This window comes from Lampetra planeri, chromosome 11 (assembly GCF_965212315.1).
Source record: "Lampetra planeri chromosome 11, kcLamPlan1.2.h2, whole genome shotgun sequence".
In the NCBI taxonomy this organism is placed as follows: domain Eukaryota; kingdom Metazoa; phylum Chordata; class Hyperoartia; order Petromyzontiformes; family Petromyzontidae; genus Lampetra; species Lampetra planeri.
In genome coordinates this window covers 15,318,270-15,340,897 of record NC_136117.1, presented here as the reverse complement: position 1 = coordinate 15,340,897, position 22,628 = coordinate 15,318,270, and the positions used below count along the sequence as shown (strand labels likewise).

The 22,628-nt window shown below is 60.5% G+C and overlaps 1 protein-coding gene across 1 annotated transcript in view; it reads right to left on the bottom strand.

Moving 5' to 3' along the window:
• LOC144721400 (plexin-A1-like) overlaps positions 1 to 22,628 on the bottom strand; it is a 136,029-nt gene that overhangs the window by 20,919 nt on the left and 92,482 nt on the right. The window contains exons 12-21 of the mRNA XM_078598997.1: positions 21,710 to 21,900; positions 15,366 to 15,523; positions 10,907 to 11,027; positions 8,389 to 8,525; positions 6,961 to 7,128; positions 6,064 to 6,157; positions 2,758 to 3,072; positions 2,176 to 2,316; positions 1,003 to 1,237; positions 675 to 817 (exon numbers count right to left, since the gene is read on the bottom strand). Coding sequence (XP_078455123.1) covers positions 675 to 817; positions 1,003 to 1,237; positions 2,176 to 2,316; positions 2,758 to 3,072; positions 6,064 to 6,157; positions 6,961 to 7,128; positions 8,389 to 8,525; positions 10,907 to 11,027; positions 15,366 to 15,523; positions 21,710 to 21,900 — 1,703 coding nt within the window. The remainder of the gene's footprint in view (positions 1 to 674; positions 818 to 1,002; positions 1,238 to 2,175; positions 2,317 to 2,757; positions 3,073 to 6,063; positions 6,158 to 6,960; positions 7,129 to 8,388; positions 8,526 to 10,906; positions 11,028 to 15,365; positions 15,524 to 21,709; positions 21,901 to 22,628) is intronic.

The following is a 22,628-nucleotide window of genomic DNA, read 5'->3' as shown; positions in this document are numbered from 1 at the left end:
GTGGTGGGTGTGAGGTGGGTGTGTGGTGGGTGTGAGGTGGGTGCAGGGTGGGTGCGTGGTGGGTGCGTGGTGGGTGTGTGGTGGGTGTGTGGTGGGTGTGTGGTGGGTGTGTGGTGGGTGTGAGGTGGATGTGTGGTGGGTGTGAGGTGGGTGTGTGGTGGGTGTGAGGTGGGTGCAGGGTGGGTGCGTGGTGGGGGTGGGTGTGTGGTGGGTGTGTGGTGGGTGTGTGGTGGGTGTGTGGTGGGTGTGTGGTGGGTGTGAGGTGGGTGTGTGGTGGGTGCGAGGTGGGTGCAGGGTGGGTGCGTGGTGGGGGTGGGTGTGTGGTGGGTGTGTGGTGGGTGTGTGGTGGGTGTGGGGTGTGTGGTGGGGTGGGTGTGGGGTGGGTGTGAGGTGGGTGTGGGGTGGGTTCGGGGTGAGTGGGGTGGGTGTGTGGTGGGTGTGGGGTGTGTGGTGGGGTGTGTGGTGGGGTGGGTGTGGGGTGGGTGTGGGGTGGGGGTGGGGTGCGTGTGTGGTGGGTGTGAGGTGGGTGCAGGGTGGGTGCGTGGTGGGGGTGGGTGTGTGGTGGGTGTGAGGTGGGTGTGAGGTGGGTGTGTGGTGGGTGTGTGGTGGGTGTGAGGTGGGTGTGAGGTGGGTGTGTGGTGGGGGTGGGGTGGCTGTGGGGGCCGTGCCGGCACCTCGAGCACGGTGAGCACTGGGTGGTTGTCGATGCCGGGGAAGAGCACGCGCAGCGCGTACGTGCGGTAGTCCAGGAAGGGGATCCCCGCGCCGTCCACGTCACTCGTCAGCTCGTTGATGTCGGTCTGCAGCTCCGCAAACGCTGCACCGCCACCGCCGCAAACGGCAACCACAGCCACAACCGCCGCGTCAACAACAGCAACGGCTGGAGTTTGACAACCGGCACGACGACGACCGTCATCGCCACTAGGCAATGGGAGTAAAAAATCGAGGCGATAGTCGCGCGAGAGATGAGCCGCCGCCGCGCGGTGCCGGGCGGTCGCTCACCCTCCTTGCACTCGAGCGCCACGCGCGACTCCAGGTTGTCCATCTGCAGCTGCAGGCGCTTGAGCGTGAGGTCGCTCTCGCGCGACTTGCGCTTGTACGCCACGAGCACGCCCACCACGACCAGCAGCAGCAGCCCGCCGCCCGCCGCCAGCCCCACGATGGCAGGCAGCGTGAGCAGGCTGTCGTGCACCAGCCCCACGCGCCCCACCGCCTGCTCCAGCGAGCCCACGCGCACCTGTCCCACGGGTCACGGCGAATGAGTACGATGAGGTGCGTGCGAGTCAGTGGGCAGGCAGCCGTGCGTGAGTTTGGTGGTAGTGATGGTGGTGGTGGAGGTGTCGGGTGGTGGTGGTGGCGGTGTCAGTGATAGTGATGGAGGTGGTGGTATCAGTAGTGGTGGAGGTGTCGGTGGTGGTGGTGGCGGTGTCGGTGATAGTGATGGAGGTAGTGGTATCAGTAGTGGTGGTGGTGTTGGTGGTGGACGTGGTGGTATCGGTAGTGGTGGTGGTGGTGTCGGTGGTGGTAGTGGCGGAGCTAGTTGTGGCGGTATCGGTAGTGGTGGTGGTGCTGTTGGTGGTGGTTGTATCGGTCGTGGTGGTGGTATTGGTGGTGGTATCGGTAGTGGTGGTGAAATCGGTAGTGGTGGTGGTATCGGTAGTGGTGGTGGTGGTATTGGTAATAGCGGTGGCAGTGATGGGCCCTCACAGTCAACATGTGGTGGTATCGGTATTGGTGGTGGTATTGGTGGTGGTATTGGTGGTGGTATTGGTGGTGGTATTGGTGGTGGTATTGGTGGTGGTATTGGTGGTGGTATTGGTGGTGGTATTGGTGGTGGTATTGGTGGTGGTATTGGTGGTGGTATTGGTGGTGGTATTGGTGGTGGTATTGGTGGTGGTATTGGTGGTGGTATTGGTGGTGGTATTGGTGGTGGTATTGGTGGTGGTATTGGTGGTGGTATTGGTGGTGGTATTGGTGGTGGTATTGGTGGTGGTATTGGTGGTGGTATTGGTGGTGGTATTGGTGGTGGTATTGGTGGTGGTATTGGTGGTGGTATTGGTGGTGGTATTGGTGGTGGTATTGGTGGTGGTATTGGTGGTGGTATTGGTGGTGGTATTGGTGGTGGTATTGGTGGTGGTATTGGTGGTGGCATTGGTAATAGTGGTGGGCCCTCACAGTCAACATGTGGTGGCCCGACAGGGCCGGGCACTCGCACAGTAGCTGGGTGTCGGACACGGTGACGGCGCATGCCGCGTCCCCCATGAGCACCGTGTAGTTCAGCCGCCCCCCGGCTGGGCCCGGCATCAAGTTCCGGCCCTGAGCGCGCGATGGCAGCAAGCACGCACGCACGCACGCGCACACGTAAAACAAGACACACGTGTGAAACAACACAAACATGCACGCACGTGCGGTCACGCATCCACGCACGTGCATTGGGCTGGTGATGCGGTGGCCCGGCGGCAGCGCGTTCGCCGCTCGTTGCAGAGGCTCACGGTTTGAATGCGGCAGGCCACCCTGGTTAATGCCGTGGTGTTTACTGCCATCAAATAACGCCACGCACCGTCCAATTTACGGCGGACGTTAAAGATCTCGTGACGCCACCGCAAGAGTTGGCCATCGTGTGCCACCGGCGTTCCCGTCCAAATTTGCCAAATCCCAAAAAACTGCACCGCCGATGACTCCACGGAGATCCCGCATGGCACCTGCCATTTCCCCCCGCGGGCGGCGCCCGTGAGACGGCGGAGGTGTCGCGCTCACCTTGAGGATGATGGGCGAGCCGGGCTTGATGTCCAGGGGGTCGTGACCCAGCGGTTCGAAGGTGGGGCTGGCGTGGTAGTAGAACTCGGAAGCGTTGAAGACGAGCAGCGAGCGCACGTCGTCGAAGATGAACCCCAGCTCGTCGGGGCGCACGGGCGCCAGCATGGGTAGCGACGCAGCCGACGAAGACGACGATGTTGACGACGACGATGACGAGCTTCCATCACCGGTCTCCGCTGGCAGGGGACCAGGGCTGTTGAACTCGATGCCCGGGGCGCGGCAAATGAGCGTCGTCTCGTTGAACACGGTGCAAGTCTGTGGGGTTAGTGGTCACTGGTTAGGATCAAGTTCAGACTTGGAGTTAGGTGTTATCCACCCATCCTCGCGTGAACTCCACGACATTTTAAATCCCCCGGAGCGCTCCCTGCGGAAGAGTACCGATGCAGCAGCTTGGGCAGCATCTTTTATCCTGCCTGGCAGCAAGGGGCGCCTAGAGGGGGGCGTGGGGGGCGTGGGGGGGGGCGTGGGGCTGCTCCATTCCGCGTCACCATCTACACAGCGGGGGATCCGCGTGCCGCTGCTCCACGACGTTTGCTCGCCTCCCGCACGGAGGAGGAGGAGCGAGGGCTGTGGGTGGCGGAGACGGCGGGGGGAGGGGGGGCGGGGTGTGAAGCTTTGCAGCAGAATGCCATCATGTCTCGTGGAAGATCAACAATTACGGGCGTGCGGCGTAGGGGATGATTTATTTATGCACCGTGGGAACGATCAAGCGGGGACGGCGGCGATGAAAATAATTAGGGCGGCTGCAAACGGCGAACACGGCCGGCTCGGTCAGACACGCGGTGACGGCACCGCCGCTCCTCGCACCCACCTCCCCACCCCCCCCGCTCCCACCCCCCTACCCCCCCACCCCCCGCACCCACCCCCCCACCCCCGCCCCCCGCCCACCCGCACGCCTCACAACCTTTCCCTCTCTCTCCAAGGGTTTAATTATTACGCCAAAATGTTTGTTTAACCGTTCACCCGGCGGCGGTGGAGGTAGCGCCAACACAGCCCGGGCCTCCGGGCAGGCGCGGTTAACTGTGCCGGCCCGGCAGGGTCCGGCGTCTCCTCCCGGGGGGTTCCCGGCGACGACGCCGGGACCGCCGCCCGCGTCGCGCCGGCTCCGAGCAAAGGTTCCCCCGGCGGTGGTTCACGGCAGAGACGGGCGCCGGCGAAATTGAAAGCAGCCATGAAGGGGAGGGTTAAGGTCGTGGTTTTTGTCGGAGGGGTGAACACTCGCAAGCTGTGCCGTTTACCAACCACGCACACGCACAGTCTGAGCAGACTGCCCCCCGTGTAGCCGACTAAGCAGACCGCTGGGACCAGTGCCGTCAGCGAGCACCTGTTAAGGCCAGACCCTGCATTGATGTTTACAAACCGTACTGGGTGCTCGTTTAAGGCTGAGTCAGCCTGGGGGAGGGACGGGAGAGGGTCGGATTTCACTCGCCACTGATGTTGGCCGTGAGCGGGAGTGAATCTCTAAGTCCACGCGTGGGATCCAACTGTAATTCAATCAAACTACTTCTCATTTTGCAGAAGAGCAGTCGCCAAAAAACACGCCGGCTCAGTGCGCTAACCACCGTGCCGCCGCTCCGCAAACCGAGCACTTGCCCACGCACGTACGCACGGAGGGACGGGCGGACGGACAGATGCGATGCGGGTGGAGGTTGGGGGGGAGGGTGGAGACAGTAGGGGGCTCATCGGCCTGTCAAGGAAGTTTCCCTGTGCAAACGAGCGGTGTCCCCCCCCGCCCCACCCCTACATCAAAAGAGCAGTGGGAGTGGGGGGCTGCAGATCCACTCAGCTGAATGGAGGGGGCGGTGGAGGGGGTTAGTCGTCGCCCATCATCTGCACAATTCCTGGCCTCGCGCGCAGCAGCGGTGCTTAGTGGAGGGCTGCGTGAAGCTATCCGAGAGTTTGTTTACCTCCTTGGGGATATGTGTTTGTGTTTACGTGTGTGCATGCGTGTGTGTTTACGTGTGTGTGGTGTGAGTGTGTGTTTAGGTGTGTGTGGTGTGAGTGTGTGTATGTTTAGGTGTGTGTGGTGTGAGTGTGTGTATGTTTACGTGTCTGTGTGTGTGTATCTGCGTGCGGTGTGAGTGTGTGTAGGGGTTAGCGCTACGCATCACTACGAACCTGACGACTCGAGTTCGATTCCCGCTCACGGCCAACACCAGTGACGATTATCTCAACCGATCCTGAGCCTTCCCTAGGTCGACTCAGCCTCAAATGAGTAGCCGGTGCGGCGTGCAAACATCGCCACTGGGGAGACAAAGGTGGTCGGGCGTGGTGCTGGCCACCCACCCCCTCGTGTACCGTTCATAGGTGCTCGCTAACAGCACTTGCCCCTACAGCCTGTTAAGGCTATACGGGGATCTTTATCTGTGTGTAGAGAGAATGTGGTGCGCGTGTCGGAGTCACGGTCCAAAGTTGCCAAACTCCGTGAGTGACATCGTGAGTGACATCGTGAGTGACATCGTGAGTGACATCGTGAGTGACATCGTGAGTGACATCGTGAGTGACATCGTGAGTGACATCGCGAGTGACATCGCGAGTGACATCGCGAGTGACATCGCGAGTGACATCGCGAGTGACATCGCGAGTGACATCGTGAGTGACTCCGTGAGTGACATCGTGAGTGACATCGTGAGTGACATCGTGAGTGACATCGTGAGTGACATCGTGAGTGACATCGTGAGTGACATCGTGAGTGACATCGCAAATGACTCCACTGGGTGAGAATGAGCGGCGACCACGGCCCCTCCTGGCGGACACGACCCACGTGCAGGCCGGAGCGGCGCTCGTTCACCTCGTGGCCACACAGCGGCAGCTGCCACGGGGGGTTCTCCTGGGCGAGACTACCGCTCGGCGCCTCGACATGCACCGATGGGGGGAGGCGCGATGTCCATATCAAGCAATGGTGGTGATGGTGGTGATGATGGTGGTGATGTTGATGTGATGATGGTGGTGATGATGGTGATGATGGTAGTGATGGTGATGGTGGTGATGATGGTGATGATGGTGGTGATGGTGATGATGGGGGTGATGGGGGTGATGTTGATGTGATGGTGGTGATGGTGATGCTGGTGGTGATGGTGATGATGGTGATGGTGATGATGTTGATGTGATGATGATGATGGTGATGATGGTGGTGATGGTGATGGTGGTGATGGTGATGATGGTGGTGATGATGGTGGTGATGTGATGGTGGTGATGATGGTGATGATGGTGATGGCGGTGATGGTGAGAGGCAGCAGCACTCACGTCGACGCTCTCCACCCCCTTGTACTTGGCCCTCATCTTGGGCTCCTGGACCGTGCCCAAGTTACTGCCCGTGACCGTGAGCAGCGTTCCTCCACTGCGCGCACACACACAAAGACAAAGATCCCCCATGTAGACTTAACAGACTGTAGGGGCAAGTGCTGTTAGCGAGCACCTATGAAGGCCGGCGCGAGGGGGTGGGCCAGCCGCCTTTGTCTCCACACAAGACACACACACACGCGCGCACACTAACACACCGGCAATTACAAACACTGGCGATCGGTGGTGGTGTCTTGACGAGGTTGCGCCAGGCTAGGTGCACTTTGAAGCCGTGTCAAGTGGGACGGGGATGGGTTGAACGAGTTCCCGCTCGGAGCCGCCGCCCTCATTTTGCTCGAGCCTCTCGCGGCGTTCATCGTTCACGCCCGGCGCCCGCCGCTCCACTGCTGGATGAAGGCCCCCCCCCCCCCCCCCGCTGTGTAATGATGATACGCTGCCGCCTTCCCACATTAAATTATACACATCCTGTCAGCCACACGGACTTCCGGCAGTGCATCATTTCAGCAATATTGGTTCAACGCGATATTCAGTGCCCCATTGGCAGAGTGAGGCAAAGACCATCGACACTCCGGTGATTGTTTGACCATACTTCACCACGCTGGTCAGTGGCAGGAAATACAGCTCGGGTCGCCGGGTTCGTAGCGCGCCGAGCCAACCGCTGTGCCTGCCGTTCCCACCGCGTGCATTTAATGGACGCGCGTGTGAGTGCGTATGTGTACGTGAGCTCAAATAAACAGACGGCTGTCCGAGATTCCATCGAATGAGTTCTCCCCATCTCATTTCCAGTGTGGGATCGAGCGTTTTGGCCGCGCGTGCGCGCGTGCGTGTGCGTGCGCGTACTGCGTGATGGTCCACTCTGGCTCGATGCGCGTCACGACGGGGTCCTCGGTGTACTCGTAGCGGAGGGCGCTGCTCAGCTCGGCGCCGTCCAGAGACACGGAGACGGCGACGAGGTCGGGCCCGCGGGGCGCCCACGCGGACGTGCACACGATCTCGCCCGCGCTCCGACTGCCGCACGCAGACGCAGACGCACGCGCGGACGCAGATACAGACAGAAACACAGCCGCACACATTCACAAACAGACACAAACACAAACGCGCGCACACAGAGACCGAGTTCAAAGTTCATGACCTCTCTATTCACACCGAGCAGAGTGGCGCTGACGAGAGCTACCGGCGAGCACCTGTTGCTCCGAGAATGGCGCTACATGTGGGCCAGCGAGGCCGATAGTTCCGCGAGAATCGAACACGCGTCGGCGCTCGCAGTCCCTGTCGGCGAGCGCCGTCGTGTCAGAACCGAGCGGGAGGGGGCGACGCTCCCCGGCGCTTGCCGTCGGGTCGACGGATCGGCACGGCATCCTCCTTGTTCCGGCGGCATGGGGAGCGTGCCGTCCGGCGGCCCCGTGCGTCGGTGGCAGCGCCGATGTTTTCGCCCTGCTCTTTTTTTAACCCCAGTCCCCAATTAGTCCACGTTTGAAAAATGGACTTTGGCAGCTGTTACGGTTAATTACGGCGAAGGGCTCGGCGCACTAATCAAATGGAAAAATCACACCTGGAGAGCAATTACCGCCACGGCGGTCACCGCGCGCCAGTGGAAAGGCCGAGCGATCCGCTCCGGGCGACCGAGACTAACAAGAGCCGGAGCGTTGCGGCGTCGCGTCCCGCCGGCACGGCCGTAATTGCCGAGCGGTAAACGCTCCGCCAGGCCTGGGCAGAGTGCGCCGCGGCGCTCGGCGCGACCCCCCGCTGCGCGTCGTCCTCGGAAGGTGGCGGCACGGCCGTGAAAGTCGAGGCAGAGGTCGCGGGGGGCAAGGGCCACGGGGCGGGGGGTCACCGAGGCAGGAAGTGGCGGGGCCAGAATTTGTGGGACCAAAGGTCACGTGGCCAGAGGTAGGGGTAAAAAGCGACGAGGTCAGAGTTCACGGGACCGCCAATCTTCAGAGTGGAGGTCGCCGGTCAAAAGGGAAGCTGCCGGCCGCTCCGGTGGCGAGCGGCGCGGCGACCACCGGCGGGGTGCTCGGCACGGCGGATCGGGGGTGGCGTCGCTCACCGTGGAGACGCTGTAGCCGAGGGGCCTGGTTCGGGAGACCCCGCGTGTAATCCGGCTAATCCGGCTAAGGCTGTCGACTCATTTCGCGCGAAAAACCGATTTGACCACGGGCGGCAACAGCGGCGACGCTCACGCTCCCTCCCGTCTCCACGACGATGCCCGTCGGGGCCCGACGAGCGCCCCAATCGATCCGGCGGTGCCATCCGCGCCGCCGTCACCTGCGCAGCACGCAGCTCTCGTTGCCCAGCGCCACCCGCACCGCGCTGCCGGCGTCCAGGTGCGCTCCGTGGAGGGAGACGCGCGTGCCGCCCGACACGGGGCCGCGCGCCGGCGCCACCGTGCGCACCGCGGGTTGCTGGGGGGGTGGGGCGGTGGCAGAGGGGCACACACACAAAGACAAAGATCACCAGTGTAGTCTTGGTGGGGCAAGTGCTGTTAGCGAGCAGCACCTATGAAGGTCGACACAGCACACGAGGAGGGGGTGGGTGCACAGCACCACGCAGCGTGCCAACCGCTGCACCGCTGATCCCCATGCAGGAACACGATACACCACGACGTGGAGTTACACAGCGTGCAAATGCAACCGCTTGTCAACATATCGTAGAGAAAGAGTCAGGTGTTTTTTATTTTATAGGTCTATGGCTCTGTATGTCCATTCGTGGGAGTCAATGGGACTCTGTGAGAGTCTATGGGTCTCTGTGTGAGTCTATGGGTCTCTGCGTGGGTGTATGGATCTCTGTGTGAGTCGATGGGTCTCTGTGTGAGTCTATGGGTCTCTGTGTGAGTCTATGGGTCTCTGTGTGAGTCTATGGGTCTCTATGAGAGTCCATGGGTCTCTGCATGGGTGTATGGGTCTCTGTGTGAGTCTATGGGCCTCTATGAGAGTATATGGGTCTCTGTGTGGGTGTATGGGTCTCTGTGTGAGTCTATGGGTCTCTGTGTGAGTCTATGGGTCTCTGTGTGAGTCTATGGGTCTCTGCGTGGGTGTATGGATCTCTGTGTGAGTCGATGGGTCTCTGAGTGAGTCTATGGGTCTCTGTGTGAGTCTATGGGTCTCCGTGTGAGTCTATGGGTCTCTGTGTGAGTCTATGGGTCTCTGTATGAGTCTATGGGTCTCTGTGTGAGTCTATGGGTCTCTATGAGAGTCCATGGGTCTCTGCGTGGGTGTATGGGTCTCTGTGTGAGTCTATGGGCCTCTATGAGAGTATATGGGTCTCTGTGTGGGTGTATGGGTCTCTGTGTGAGTCTATGGGTCTCTGTGTGAGTCTATGGGTCTCTGTGTGAGTCTATGGGTCTCTGCGTGGGTGTATAGATCTCTGTGTGAGTCGATGGGTCTCTGAGTGAGTCTATGGGTCTCTGTGTGAGTCTATGGGTCTCCGTGTGAGTCTATGGGTCTCTGTGTGAGTCTATGGGTCTCTGTATGAGTCTATGGGTCTCTGTGTGCGTCTATGGGTCTCTATGAGAGTCCATGGGTCTCTGCGTGGGTGTATGGGTCTCCGTGTGAGTCTATGGGCCTCTATGAGAGTATATGGGTCTCTGTGTGGGTGTATGGGTCTCTGTGTGAGTCTATGGGTCTCTGTGTGAGTCTATGGGTCTCTGTGCGAGTCTATGGGTCTCAGTGTGAGTCTATGGGTCTCTGTGTGAGTCTATGGGTCTCTGCTATGGGTCTCTGTGTGAGTCCATGGGTCTCTATGAGAGTCTATGGGTCTCTGCGTGGGTGTATGGGTTTCTGTGTGAGTCTATGGGCCTCTATGAGAGTCTGTGGGTCGCTGTGTGAGTCTATGGGCCTCTATGAGAGTCTATGGGTCTCTGTGTGAGTCTATGGGCCTCTATGAGAGTCTATGGGTCTCTGCGCGGGTGTATGGGTCTATGTGTGAGGGAAGCAGTTGGTCACAGGCAGAGGAGAGGAGGAAGGTCAGGAGCCAGGACTTGACCAGGGGGCAGGGAGCTGACAGCACGGATGGCTGCGGGAAGGGAGTTCCAGACTGTGGGGTCAGCAGAGGAGAATGAGCGACCCCCCACAGAGCAAAGGTTGACCAGGGGCTTCCACTAAGAGCCTTGGTTACTGGAGCAGAGTGAGATGAGAGGGGAGAGGTAGGAGAGTGCGTGGAGGGGAGCAGAGAGAGATGAGAGGTAGGAGAGTGCGTGGAGGGGAGTAGAGAGAGATGAGAGGTAGGAGAGTGCGTGGAGGGGAGTAGAGAGAGATGAGAATGGAGAGGTCGGTGCAGAAGGGTCCGTGGAGGATCTGAGACGCTCCTGCGAGAGAGGCGACAGCTGAAGGAGGTGCGCAGGGTGAGCCAGCGCGACCCATGGCACCTGCCAGCACAAACCGCTCCGCTGCGATTGTGAAATATTTATACGTGGCGGTTTAACCGAAGACATTACCTGCATGCCGTTATTGATTTCAGTTTTTATAAAAATCCATGCCTGTATTTAATCCCGTGCCCATTGACGTTGGCGTTATTGCCATCGATCGAGGTTGTGACGCGCGTAGATCACGCGTCCTTGCCTTACCCGCCGCCTTCGCACCCACGCTCCACCACCTCTCCGTCTCCCTTCGCACCCGGCCCACGTCCCCCCCCCCCCCGCTTCCACCGCCCTTCGACCCCAACATCCATCACTCATCAACTCTCCCCCGCCAGCCACGGGGTCCGGAAAATCCGTGCGCATGCGTGGCACCGCACCCTACATACGTGGTGCCGTGTGGCGTGCGGTGTGCATGTGTGCGGGACATACCACGAAGGTGTAGACCTGCTTGGACAGAGCCATGTACTGCGCCACGCACTCCTCCACGCAGATGTGCGCGTGCCCGCGAACCTGGTGCCGCCCGTCGGTGCGTGTCATCCGGCACACGATCCTGCGTGGCGGCACAAGCTCCGGTGAGAACGCGCCTCGCGGATCGTCGTCGATGCGACATCGTCGTCATCGTAGTCAAGGTCTCATCATCGTCATCGTCGTCATCGTAGTCAAGGTCTCATCATCGTCATCGTCGTCATCGTAGTCAAGGTCTCATCATCGTCGAGGCGCCTCGATCCCGATGCTCGCGACGGTACCCAAGCGCGCGAGATTCGCGAGCTCACGCTCTAGGCACGTGGATCGAAACATCGGACGCCGTGCCGAACGACGCGGAGTGGCACGTCGCGAGCGCGCAGCGGAGAGGCGGCGGCTCCAGGCTCTCCTGTTGACTTCGCGTGGCGGGGCGCGGACTCAGGAGACCAGCGTCAAGTCTCGTCCGCCGCTCCGCGCGCGATCCCAATTGAGCGGATTGCCGTGCAATCTTCGCATTCGGCAAATTTGGGCTCTCAACCGATTAAAAACTTCAAACTATTTGAGTGGAATGTGGGTAAAGCGAATAATACATTAATAAGAATCCGTCCAGACCGCGCAGCGACGGCTGTCACCGCAAGAGAGCGTCTCTCACCGCAGGAGAAAGGGCAAGGAGCTGACGGTGGGGGGGGGGGTGGACCTTTGCCCCGCGGTCCCGCGGCACCACCATCCCCTCTCCTGCTATTAGAGCCACTGAGTGGTTGCCGCTCGAGAGAGAGAGACGACACTCTGAGCCAGCGCGGCTCGTCTCTTCACAGCCACGCAGAGCCACTTGTGGTGGGAATTCTACATTCCTATGGAAGGGCCGAGTCTCTCCGCCCACAGGGTGATGCTGATTTTTATCGCCCGGAGAGATGATGAGCTGAGTGAAATCCCCTCCTCCCCTCGCCCCCAGTCAGGATGTGAACTCACAACCATCAGATTGCGAGCCTGCCCGCAGGATTCACGACCCAGGGTGAGTGGGCAAGTTGTGAATGTTAGCACCCCTATTTTGTTGCAGGCGTGACGTGACCCCATTACTCTACACGTGGTTATACCCTACTTCAAGTCGAGTAATATCATTACGTGCTCATCATTACAGCAGCAGTGGATAGATAATGGGTGATGGTGATGATGAATGTACTCTCCTATCTCATCAGATATTTGAAGAGAAGCCAGGTTGAGCCTGGTTAGTACCTGGAGGCACCCAGAGCTGTAGCATTGGGCTGCGAGGTGGCTATAAGATGGTAGTACAGCAATGGATTATTGAATCTATCTGTGCGGAGCTCTGAGCGTCTCCCCCCCCCCCCCCCTGCGTACAGCAGCAGGCTGCTGGGTTGTCTCCGGGGTCTCCGGTTTTTTCCTTCCACGCGGAGTCAAATATTCCAGTGAAGTAGGAGCAGGACCCTCCTGAAGGCGAGTCTTGAGACTCGGTTAAGCTGTCCTGGATAAATAGCGGGCAATCATTGCCCTTCAGATAACACATTATAATTGTTATTGTTTACATCTATGAGACAGATGAGTGCATTTAAGAATGGGGGAATACATCTGTGTGTATCTGTTTCAAAGAACATTAAAATCGCACACATATCAACACTGGCCATTAATAAAAGATGCTCGGAGACTCTGAGACGTAAACTGAAGGCTAAGCAGCTAAATAATGTAATAAGCTGTCCACGGGAAGACTTCAACACGAGGGGGGCCCCAGACATCGGTGCAAACTCTGCACAGGAGCCCAGCACACGTCAAGGTTCGAGTGAGTGAGCTGGTGAGCTGGTGATCTGGTCCAGTTAGTGAGCTGGTGAGTGAGTAAGCTGGTTGATGGAGTGAGCTGGTAAGTCAGTGAGCTGGTGAGTCAGTGAGTGAGTGAGTGAGCTGGTGAGTGAGTGAGCTGGTGAGTGAGTGAGCTGGTGAGTAAGTGAGTGAGCTGGTGAGTGAGTGAGTGAGTGAGCTGATGAGTGAGTGAGCTGGTGAGCCGGTGAGTGAGTGAGTGAGCTGGTGAATTAGTAAGCTGGTGAGTGAGTGAGCTGGTGAGCTGGTGAGTGAGTAAGCTGGTGAGTCAGTGAGTGAGCTGGTGAATGAATGAGCTGGTGAGTGAGTGAGCTGGTGAGTGAGTCAGCTGGTGAGTGAGTGAGTTGGTGAGTGAGTGAGTGAGCTGGTGAGTGAGTGAGCTGGTGAGTAAGTGAGTGAGTGAGCTGATGAGTGAGTGAGCTGGTGAGCGGTGAGTGAGTGAGCTGGTGAATTAATAAGCTGGTGAGTGAGTAAGCTGGTGAGCTGGTGAGTGAATGAGCTGGTGAGTGAGTGAGTGAGATGGTGAGTAAATGAGCTGGTGAGTGAGTGAGTGAGCTGGTGAGTGAGTGAGCTGGTGAGTGAGTGAGCTGGTGAGTGAGCTGGTGAGCTGGTGAGTGAGTAAGCTGGTGAGTCAGCGAGCTGTTTAGGAAGCTAGTGATCTGTTGGGTGGGTGGGTGAGTAGGTCAGTTAGCGAGCTGCCGGGACTGAGTGTAAGGCGAGAGAGTGAACTGTGGGGTAGGTACGTGGGCAGCTGAGCCATGAACAGGTGGGCAGGGGAACTCGTGAGTCATTGAGTAGCTGAAAAGATGGGCAGGTGAGTCAGTGAGCAGGTGAGTGAGCGATCATGTGGCTAGGCCACATTGGTCTCCTGCCCGCTAAAAGGGGCGTCAAAACATTTGCATCGGTGTGCATGCTTCTGTGTGCTCTGCACAAAGTGCAGCACGTGCACACAAAGACAACAATCCCCGTGTAGCCTACACACGCTGGTGGGGCAAGAGCTGTTGGCGAGCACCGATGAGTCCCCTTTTCTCTCCCGAGCACTATTGTTTAACACACCAAACCAGGAAATCATTCAAGGCTGAGTCGACCTAGGGGAGGCTGAGGACTGATTCACATAATTGTCACTGGCCGTGAGCGGGAATTGAACTGGGATTGCCGGGTTCGTAGCGCATCGCGCTAACCGCCGCTCCCCCACGCACAGACGCACACACGCACACAGACACACACACGCACAGACATGCACACAGACGCACAGACACGCGTGTGTGCGTGCGAGAACAATGATCCGTTTGGAGCCCGCACCCCTGGCGGCAGGGGGGGCGCTTTGTTCAGAGAGTTCAGCGAGTGTTTCGAGGAGCGAAGTGAGAGCGGCGAGGGGTGGACGAGCGTGGACGAGCGTGGAAGGGGGTGGAGGGGAGGGGGATACGAGGGGGGGGACCCGAGGGGGTTCCCGAGGTGGGGACCTTTCCCGGCGAATATCGGATTTCGGAACGATTACACCACGCCTCGCCGGGGCAGCGCGCCGCCGCCCACAACGGAATGAAGAAGACGACGCCGGACACGGCCCACTTATCGATTTCCGCGAGCGGCGAATTATCATCGGGCCGGTCGAACGGACAGCAGCTGACACTCTATTGTGACGGCGTGGGGATCGGGGGTAAGTAAAAGCGGCCATTAACGCGCCGCGCGTCTTCCGCTGCTGTTACGACGCAGCCGACGCCGATGGCGGTTTGCGTCACTTTGTGGGCGCACGTAAACGTCACCGTCGTTTTGAGTTCAGCGTCCGCGGGAAGTGCGCCCAGGTCGAATCGCCACTCTTGGTTTTGTTTGGCCGTGGAGCGATTCGTAACGACGCCGCAGAAAATGAAAGCCTCGGTTGGGTTTTTTTTTCATCTTCTAAATCAATTTACGAACTCGGAGGGAGAACTGCGGGTGGGATATTGAGTCAAAATATTGCGTCCAAACAGGCAGAGCGGGTTTTGGTTTATTGGATTAAATTGCACCACTGCCTTCAATTAGATCCTCCGTGTCACGGCGAGTTCACTGGGAAAAGTGCTCTAACACGCACAGAGACAAAGATCCCCCGCATAGCCTTTAACACACTGTTGGGGAAAGTGTAGTTAGAGAGTGCCTATTAAGGACGGCACAGCACACGAGAACGTGGGTAGCCGCACCACATCCGGCTGTCTTTGTCTCCCCAGTGCTGAAATGCTGATGTCTTTCAGATACTCATTTTAGGCTGAGTGAACCTAGGGAAGGCACAGCACCGGTACGAAAATTTGTAACCGACGTTGGCCATGAGCGGGAATCGAACTGGGGTACACTGCGCCAGCGCTACCCGCGCACACGTACACACACGTACACACGTGTACACGTACACACACGTGCACACACAAAGCAAACACAAAGATCTCCCCTCGAGCTTGAACATGCTGTTAGCGGGCACGTATGAAGGCCAGCATGTCACACATGCATGCGCACACACACACACACGTACACACGCGTGCATACACACACACACGTACACACACACACACGTGCACGCGCACAAACACGCACACGCGCGCACACACGTACACGCGCGCACATGCACACGTACTGCTCTGCGGGGATGTAGAGGTCCCGCAGCGGTTGGCAGGCCACCCCTGCCACCATCACCATGCCGTGGCGGCCGATCTCCGAGAAGCTCAGGCCCAGGTTCTCCCCGCGGATCGTCACCAGCGTGCCGCCCTCGCGCGGCCCTGTCAGAGGGCTCACCTGGGGACGCACGAGCGCACGGGCGATCGCGGGTGACCACGGGGACGAGCAGGTGAGAGGTGCACAGGTGAAACGGGAGTCAGAGGTTACCACGGCGACAGGTACGCACGGATCACAGGTACGCACGAGTACGCGCTAAACGCAGGTCGGAGGATCGCTTACGTACACGCGAATATCACGGCGAAGCACGGCAAGGTTTGCATGCGAGTTAGAACAGGCAAGCACGGGTCAACACGGTCACGTACACACAGGCGGACACGTGTAACCACAGAAGCACACGAAAAAATAGACACGGAAAGACAGACACAGAGACACACGCATGCAGCTTTGCACCAACTCCTCACGGCGCGCACGCCAAGTGGCAATACCCACCGGCGCGCCCAGCCCCCCTCACCCTGCCCCCCACTCCCTGCCCCCTCACCCTGCCCCCCTCGCCCTGCCCCCCTCGCCCTGCCCCCCACTCGCTGCCCCCCCTCCTACTCAGCGTTGCCAACTCTGTGGTTTTTGTCTTGAGGTTTTGTGTCGCGACAAAAAACCACGAGAGGAGCCGAGCGCCTCCTTGGCAGGAGGTCGCGACGCGGGGCTGGGAGCGTGCCCGGCGCCGCGCCCGGGACCCTCTATCGCCGCGAAATGTTTTCAAATTGACCAAAAATGGGAGATTGAACGCCGTGTCCGCGGCGAGGAGCGCCGAGCAACGCCGTTCCACTCCGCTACTTTGCGACCGGCCGTGCCCGATCTTCTCCCGGCAGCCTCGCGAGGTTAACGCGGCAGCCGCTCGAGATTGGTTTGACGGCTTTCCGCGCGAAGGAGTTGGCAGCGCCGGCTCCCCCCGCTCGCGATGTCGCGCCGCCGCAATTTTCATTTCATGCGATCTCAGTCCGCCGGCCGCTCGGTCGGTCGGCTCCGTGCGGTGCGAAACAAGTTCGACGTACGCAAAGCGGGCCGGTCACGGGCCACTCGTTCGGTCAGCGGGCCGCTCTGGCCGCTCCCCCCCCCCCCCCCCCCCGGCCATACGTCTCGTTATTTCTGCGTTTCGGCGCCTGTTTGCCGCTTACGGTAACGAGACCCGCGGCGCGGCGAGCGATGCGAGAGGCCGCGGGCGGCCCGGCCCGCACGCCGCGAGGGCTCCGGGTCAACGTACTTATATATATTTGCGTGCGCGTGGTTTTTGTGAGCGGCCGTTGACATGAATAAATCACGAGGCCTCTCGCGGGGGGACACGGGGCGGGGGGAGGGGTGGGGGGAGGGGCGGGGGGAGGGGCGGGAGGGGCAGGGGGCTCGGTGATGAACCGGCGCCGCTGGCCGGGGCTTGGGTTCTGCAGCTCTCGCCGTTAATCGTGTCGGTGACGATCTATCCACTGCTGGATAGAGGCCTCCGCAAGCCTTCGCAGTGCCCCTGCACTCCGCCAACCTGCGTGTGCGTGCGTTCTCGACTCCGCGCGCTCCTCGCTCGGCCCCGCGCTGTCACTCCCGGCAGGTGCCTCTCCGCGCACCGCCGCTCTCTCACCGAGAATCCGCGCCGCTAATTGTGCGGCAATTTAATTAATTATTTACACATTTACACCGCTAACAACAATAAACCGGTGCCGTTTAAACCGTAGCTTCCTGTAATCATGGCGAGAATCGATACTGAAAGAAGCCAATTATGAGCAGAGCCCTAATTGGATGAGCTCAAGGGCAGATTCCACGCATCTCACTCGAGCGGCGAGTGTCGTGCGTGCCTGTGTGTCCGTGCACCGCGAACTTGGCAGAGACCCGAGTTCGATACCCGCTCACGGTGGTCTGGGGCCTCCCGTAGGTCGACTCAACCCTAAGCGAGCACACGGTGCAGCATTAAAACAAACATCGGCTCGGAGATGTGCCGTGCCGGCCGTCGCAGACGCTTGCTCACGGCGCTCGCCCCGACGGTCTGCGGACGCTACGCGGGGGGGTCTCTGTCCAGGCTCGGCCCTCTGCTGCGAGCCCTCAGACTCGGAGCGCTCCTCCCGACTCGGAGCGCTCCTCCCGACTCGGAGGGCCTCGCGGCTCTGCTGTTCGGCTCCCCGACGGCGGGTTTCCGGGTCGTACCCATTGTGTTGTTGTCTTTTTTAATTCAAATATCTCACTCGGATAACACCTCGAGATGGTCTAGCAGCTCACTTGCGTAGCAAGCTTGTAATGGAACCCAATCCCGCACACGCCCCGTACAGTCTTCAAGTGTCGGGGCTTTTAGCGAGCAACAGCACCTATGAAGGGCAGTATGGCACACGAGGGGTGGGTGGCCAGCACCACGCCCGGCCGCCTTTGTATCCCTCACTTCCCGTGCCCTCACTGCCCTTCCATTGGCAACAAACCCTGCCAAGCCCACCCCCCATCCCCCCCCGGCCCACATCCCCCCACTCCCCCCCACCCCCCCCCCAAAATCTTCTGAATTCCACGGGAAACATTAATAAGACCTGCGTGGGTAATGTCCCCCCCCTAATGTCCGTAATGACGGCGTTTAAAGAACAACAAGACCCAGAAGGAGTCCTCGCACAACGCCGTCCGCTGGCACCGCGCACCCCAATCTCGGCTTTCTATCAACATAATTAAACATTTAAAACATTATAAAATGTTTACGCGATGAAAACAGACACGCACGCAAGGACGGCGCGAGTTCCATTCGGTCACCAAGTGTTCCTTTCTCTGCCGCTGCTGCCCGCAATTCGATTCTGATCAACATCAACAGCAGCAGCAGCATCGTAATCGTCATGATCAGCAGCAGCAGAGGCAGCGTCGCACGCGAATGCTTGCGGAGGGTGGAGGGGGAGACGCGAGGCGACCGAGTGGGAACCGGCATGCACGCCCTCGATCGCTGGCACCACGCACAGCCGACATTCATTGCCTAAGAGCACAGAGGGGGGAAGAGAGAGGGGGAGAGGTCCACCCGCCCCCCGCCGTGCCTCCACCCCAACGTCACCGCAAGCCCCGGCCGTCGACGCGGCTCAAGTCGCGCAAGGAGGCGCGCTCCCTGAACCGACGTCGCGCCCACAGCAACGGGGAGACGGGGGTTCAACCGAGATGGGCAACGTCTGTCGCTCTGCGACTCGCAGATGTCAGTGAGGCGGCCGTCTCAGAGACGCTTTCCTCTCCTCCAATCCGCTTTGTTCTCTGCCTGGGTCAGGTCGCGGACCTTCAGTAAACAAACTTTTTGGTGAATTACTTTCTGTCGAACGTCAACACGATTGCCTGCTCTTATGTGCATCTCCCGTTCACGGCCTTGAGCCAGCCGGACAAACACGAAACATCAAGCCATGCGCCGGGGTTGTTGACGACGATGACGATGACAATGATTAAATGAAATATGTTAAAAATTAATCGATGGTTGCGTCTCCCCCTCCACCCTCCGCAAGCGGAATCGACCGGGGTAATGCGGCGACATTAGCGATCGTGACAATGGCAATCGCTATCCAGGTCATCGGGGGGCGGGGGGGTGCCAGGACGTCCCCCCCCTCCCCCACCACAATTTGTTTCGCTGGGGGGGGCGAGCAGTCATTGTTTTTGACAAATAGATTTTTTTTTCAACCCGGCCGCACGCCTCTGCGACGGGGGCCGCGCCGTCTCCTGCGGCGTGCCAGGGTGCCGGCGCTCTCTCCACGCTGCCAGATGAGCCTCAGGGATGGCTCCGGCAGCACGCAGCAGAGTCTGCACGGCCGCTGCTCCTTCACAGTGGCGGCAGCGGTGCAGGAAGCCACCACCCCCACCGCGGTGGCTATGCAGTTCCACGTGGCTGCCTGTCACCCGGCGCTGTGGAGGCAGCAGCGAGGGTTGGTGGATCACCGCACACGGATGTTGTGAAAGCCACATTCCCGCGGGCGGGCGTCGAGGAGGTGCCGTACCCTGGCTCTGCCGGGAGAAGGCGGTACGGCAAAAATGTGGAGTCCACCTGTTACGCCTGTACGAGATGGAGTGCTTCCCCCTCGCGCGCGTGGCACAGGTGACCTGCGCAGGCCACCTGTGCCCGCACGCGATCGCCACCAGCCTCACTACGACGAAAACGACGGTGCGGACGATGATCTCTTCCCAGAAGGTGGAGACTCCAAAACAAACCAGCAAGCAGCGAGAAGCCGACCGGCGTCTGGGCAATCGCCGTCAACCCCCGCTTCCTGCTCTGGAAGACGGACGACCCCACAGTGGCAGGCGCGGGCAGGCGCCTCAGTGTCGTAAAGTGGGCCCTGCTGCTGGGGACCCGAGGATTAATTATTCACGGGCGGCGCTCGGCGCTCGTGCGCCTGGGGCCGCGCGGTGGCGAGGAAGTGGGGAGGAATAAATATTAGAAAACGCTGGCTCGGCGCGTCGCCCGCGGGGGGCCCACCGCGTGGCGCCCGTGGGGGACGCCGCGTGGCGCCCGCTGGCACAAATGTCAGCGAGCGGCGCGCGGCCACGCACGTGCACCATCCGCTTGGCCGGCGGAGGCAGCGCCAGCACTAGCGGCGGCGGTGACGGAAGTTGCGGCATTGATGGCGGCGGCAGCGGTGCTGACGGCGGCGGTGGAGGCGGCGGTTCGAGATCGGTTGTCGAGGGCGAGCGACAATGGCCGGGCTGCATCGCGCGATCGGGAGAAACGGCAATGGCTCGGGGAGGCCTTCGTCCAGCAGCGTAGCAGCCCCCCGCCCCCCGCCGCCGCGCAGTGAGCGCACAGACGAGGGAGAGGCGCGTGGACACGGCCAGCAGCTGCGCCGCGTGCGCCCCCAAATCGTTCACGTCGTCGCCGGCTGCCGTCATGACAGAGAGCGGGGGCGGGGCAAGACGGTGGGGTGGGGGGAAGGGGGGGCTGTCCGGTTGCCCTAACATTAGTAGCCCCTGGGGCTTAATTCCTCACCGTATATTTATCCGCGTGGTCGGTCGGCGAGCGGCAGAGTGGATTGCGCGGTGGGAGTCGTGCCGGTTTGCTTGGGGCCTGCGCGAGCGCACTCTCCTCTCGTGACGATGACGACCATCGTGGCGACGGTGACGACGGTTGATGGGCTTGATGAGAAACAACTTGAGCCGGCGGCTCGTGGGGCGTGCCGTGTGCCGGGTTCCGATGCGACCGAAGGAAGCGTCACGCAAGTACGATTTTGCGCGTGGAGCGATGTGGGCACCGCAACGGCAGGCTGAGCAGTGGGCACTCGATGCCCGCCAGCGTGGGTACCAGGGTGCAATCGGAGGAGGACCTCCGGAACGGCTCTACGACATCCGCTTCCGCGACTTCCCACTCCGTGATACGAATCAAAGAAAACGATGAGAGGCGGCGCGAAAGTCCGCGGCGCTAACCGGCAGCGCGCTGCGCAACGGCCGAACAATCGGCGTCGTTAGCGCCTCCCGGTTTATCAATTATTCACTCGCTTAACCCGGCAAGAGCCGGCGAACGGGGCTCATCACGCAAATGAGCGACGGCCAGCTGGCAAGACGCGTCGTGCGCGAGGCGCGACGGCGGCTCCAGCCGCGGCAACGCCGCGCGGCGCCGGCACGCGGACCGCAGCTGGGCCCTCGATGTGCACTCTCGCCCACTCGCCCGCCCGTCTGCCCGCCCCCTCGAGTTTGTAAGAGCCGGCAACGCCCATGCACGGACGCGCGCGAGTGGCCGCAGAGTGCCGTTGCTCCGAGACCGGAGCGCGGAGCGCGGAGCCGGAGTCGGCGGCGTGGGGCGTGCGAGGGGGTGGGCTCGTGGCGCACGGTTAAGTGCTGCCGCCGAGCCGCGGCGACCGCACGACCGGTCTGAGTGCGCGGTGGTGCGCGCTTTACGGTGAGCGATGTTGTGGCGTGCTGCGCTTGTAATGCCAATAACACAGCGAGTCTTAAGCCTTGGGACTCCCTTTCAGGAGGGTCGTGCTACAGGGCACGTTACACAGCACTCTCAAACTCCACACAGATCGATTCTAGAACCTCAGCGAGCGACGCGCGGGTTGGGAAGATCAAAGCGCGTGCGGCTAAGCCAAGGTGATGCACGGTGAGCGGTGGACGGACGCGGTTTGGCACAGTGCCGTGTGCTGTGTGCCGGTCACCGGACGTACGTACGTACGTATGTTGACATTAATTTTGCACCGTACGTCGACAACCGTGCTAATCGCAGGTGCGGGGGAAGGACAACCAAGCGACGCGTGAGTGGGTGGTGGGTGCGGGTGACAATCATCGCAGCGTCAGGCAAGCGGTGGGCGAACGGACAGACGCGGTGCGGTGCCGAACCTCGGTGATGCGCGGGTGGGCGCAGCGCGCGAGGGGCATGCCGCGGTGCAGCCAGTGCAGGTCGGGCGCGGCGCAGTGCCGGCGTAGGGTGCAGCGCTCCTCGCCCTTGCACCAGCCGCACTCGAAGCGTGCGTCGGCCTTCAGGCACAGGCCGCAGCTGTCGCGCGCGGCCGAGCACTTGTACAGGTGCACTGCTCGCAACGCGCGTGAACACAGCACACACAAGCACACACACACATGCCCACGTGAACACAGCACACACAAGCACACACACACGCCGACGTGAACACAGCACACACAAGCACACACGCACGCCCACGTGAACACAGCACACACAAGCACACACGCACGCCCACGTGAACACATGCACACGCGATGCACGCATGGACACGACACGCGTACTGGCGTCAATGTGCTGACGCGTGAACACAACAACCATTTGCCACGTCCACTCCAAATTAGCAGCACGGCCCAAGACATGGAGGCAACGACGCTCATGTTCATCGTCGGCGACGATCGATCTACTGACGGACGAAGGCCTCCCTCCAAGGCGACGAGCATCTCTCAGTCCGCGTGGATTTGCTGCGCTCCTCTTTCCCGTGGGGCTGGATCTATAAGAAAAAATTAATGATATGCGGCTGAGAAGTGAGACCGACCGACGAGGTCGCTGCCTGTTCGATTGGCCTCAAGTTGGAATGAAGAGTGCCGCTCCTCTGAAATATCTGAGTGTTTCCGCTCCATCTCCGCGGTTCCCTCCTCTGGCTGCCCACCAGCGCCGGCATCCCACGCCGGCACGGCCAGAATGGCGTGCGAGTCAATCACGGCCGGTGAGAGATGGCGGTGGCTACGCCGGCCGCAGCCGATCGCGGCGGCGGCGAGCCGCTGGGACGCCCGCGTGCCGCTCGGCGCTCGGCTACGT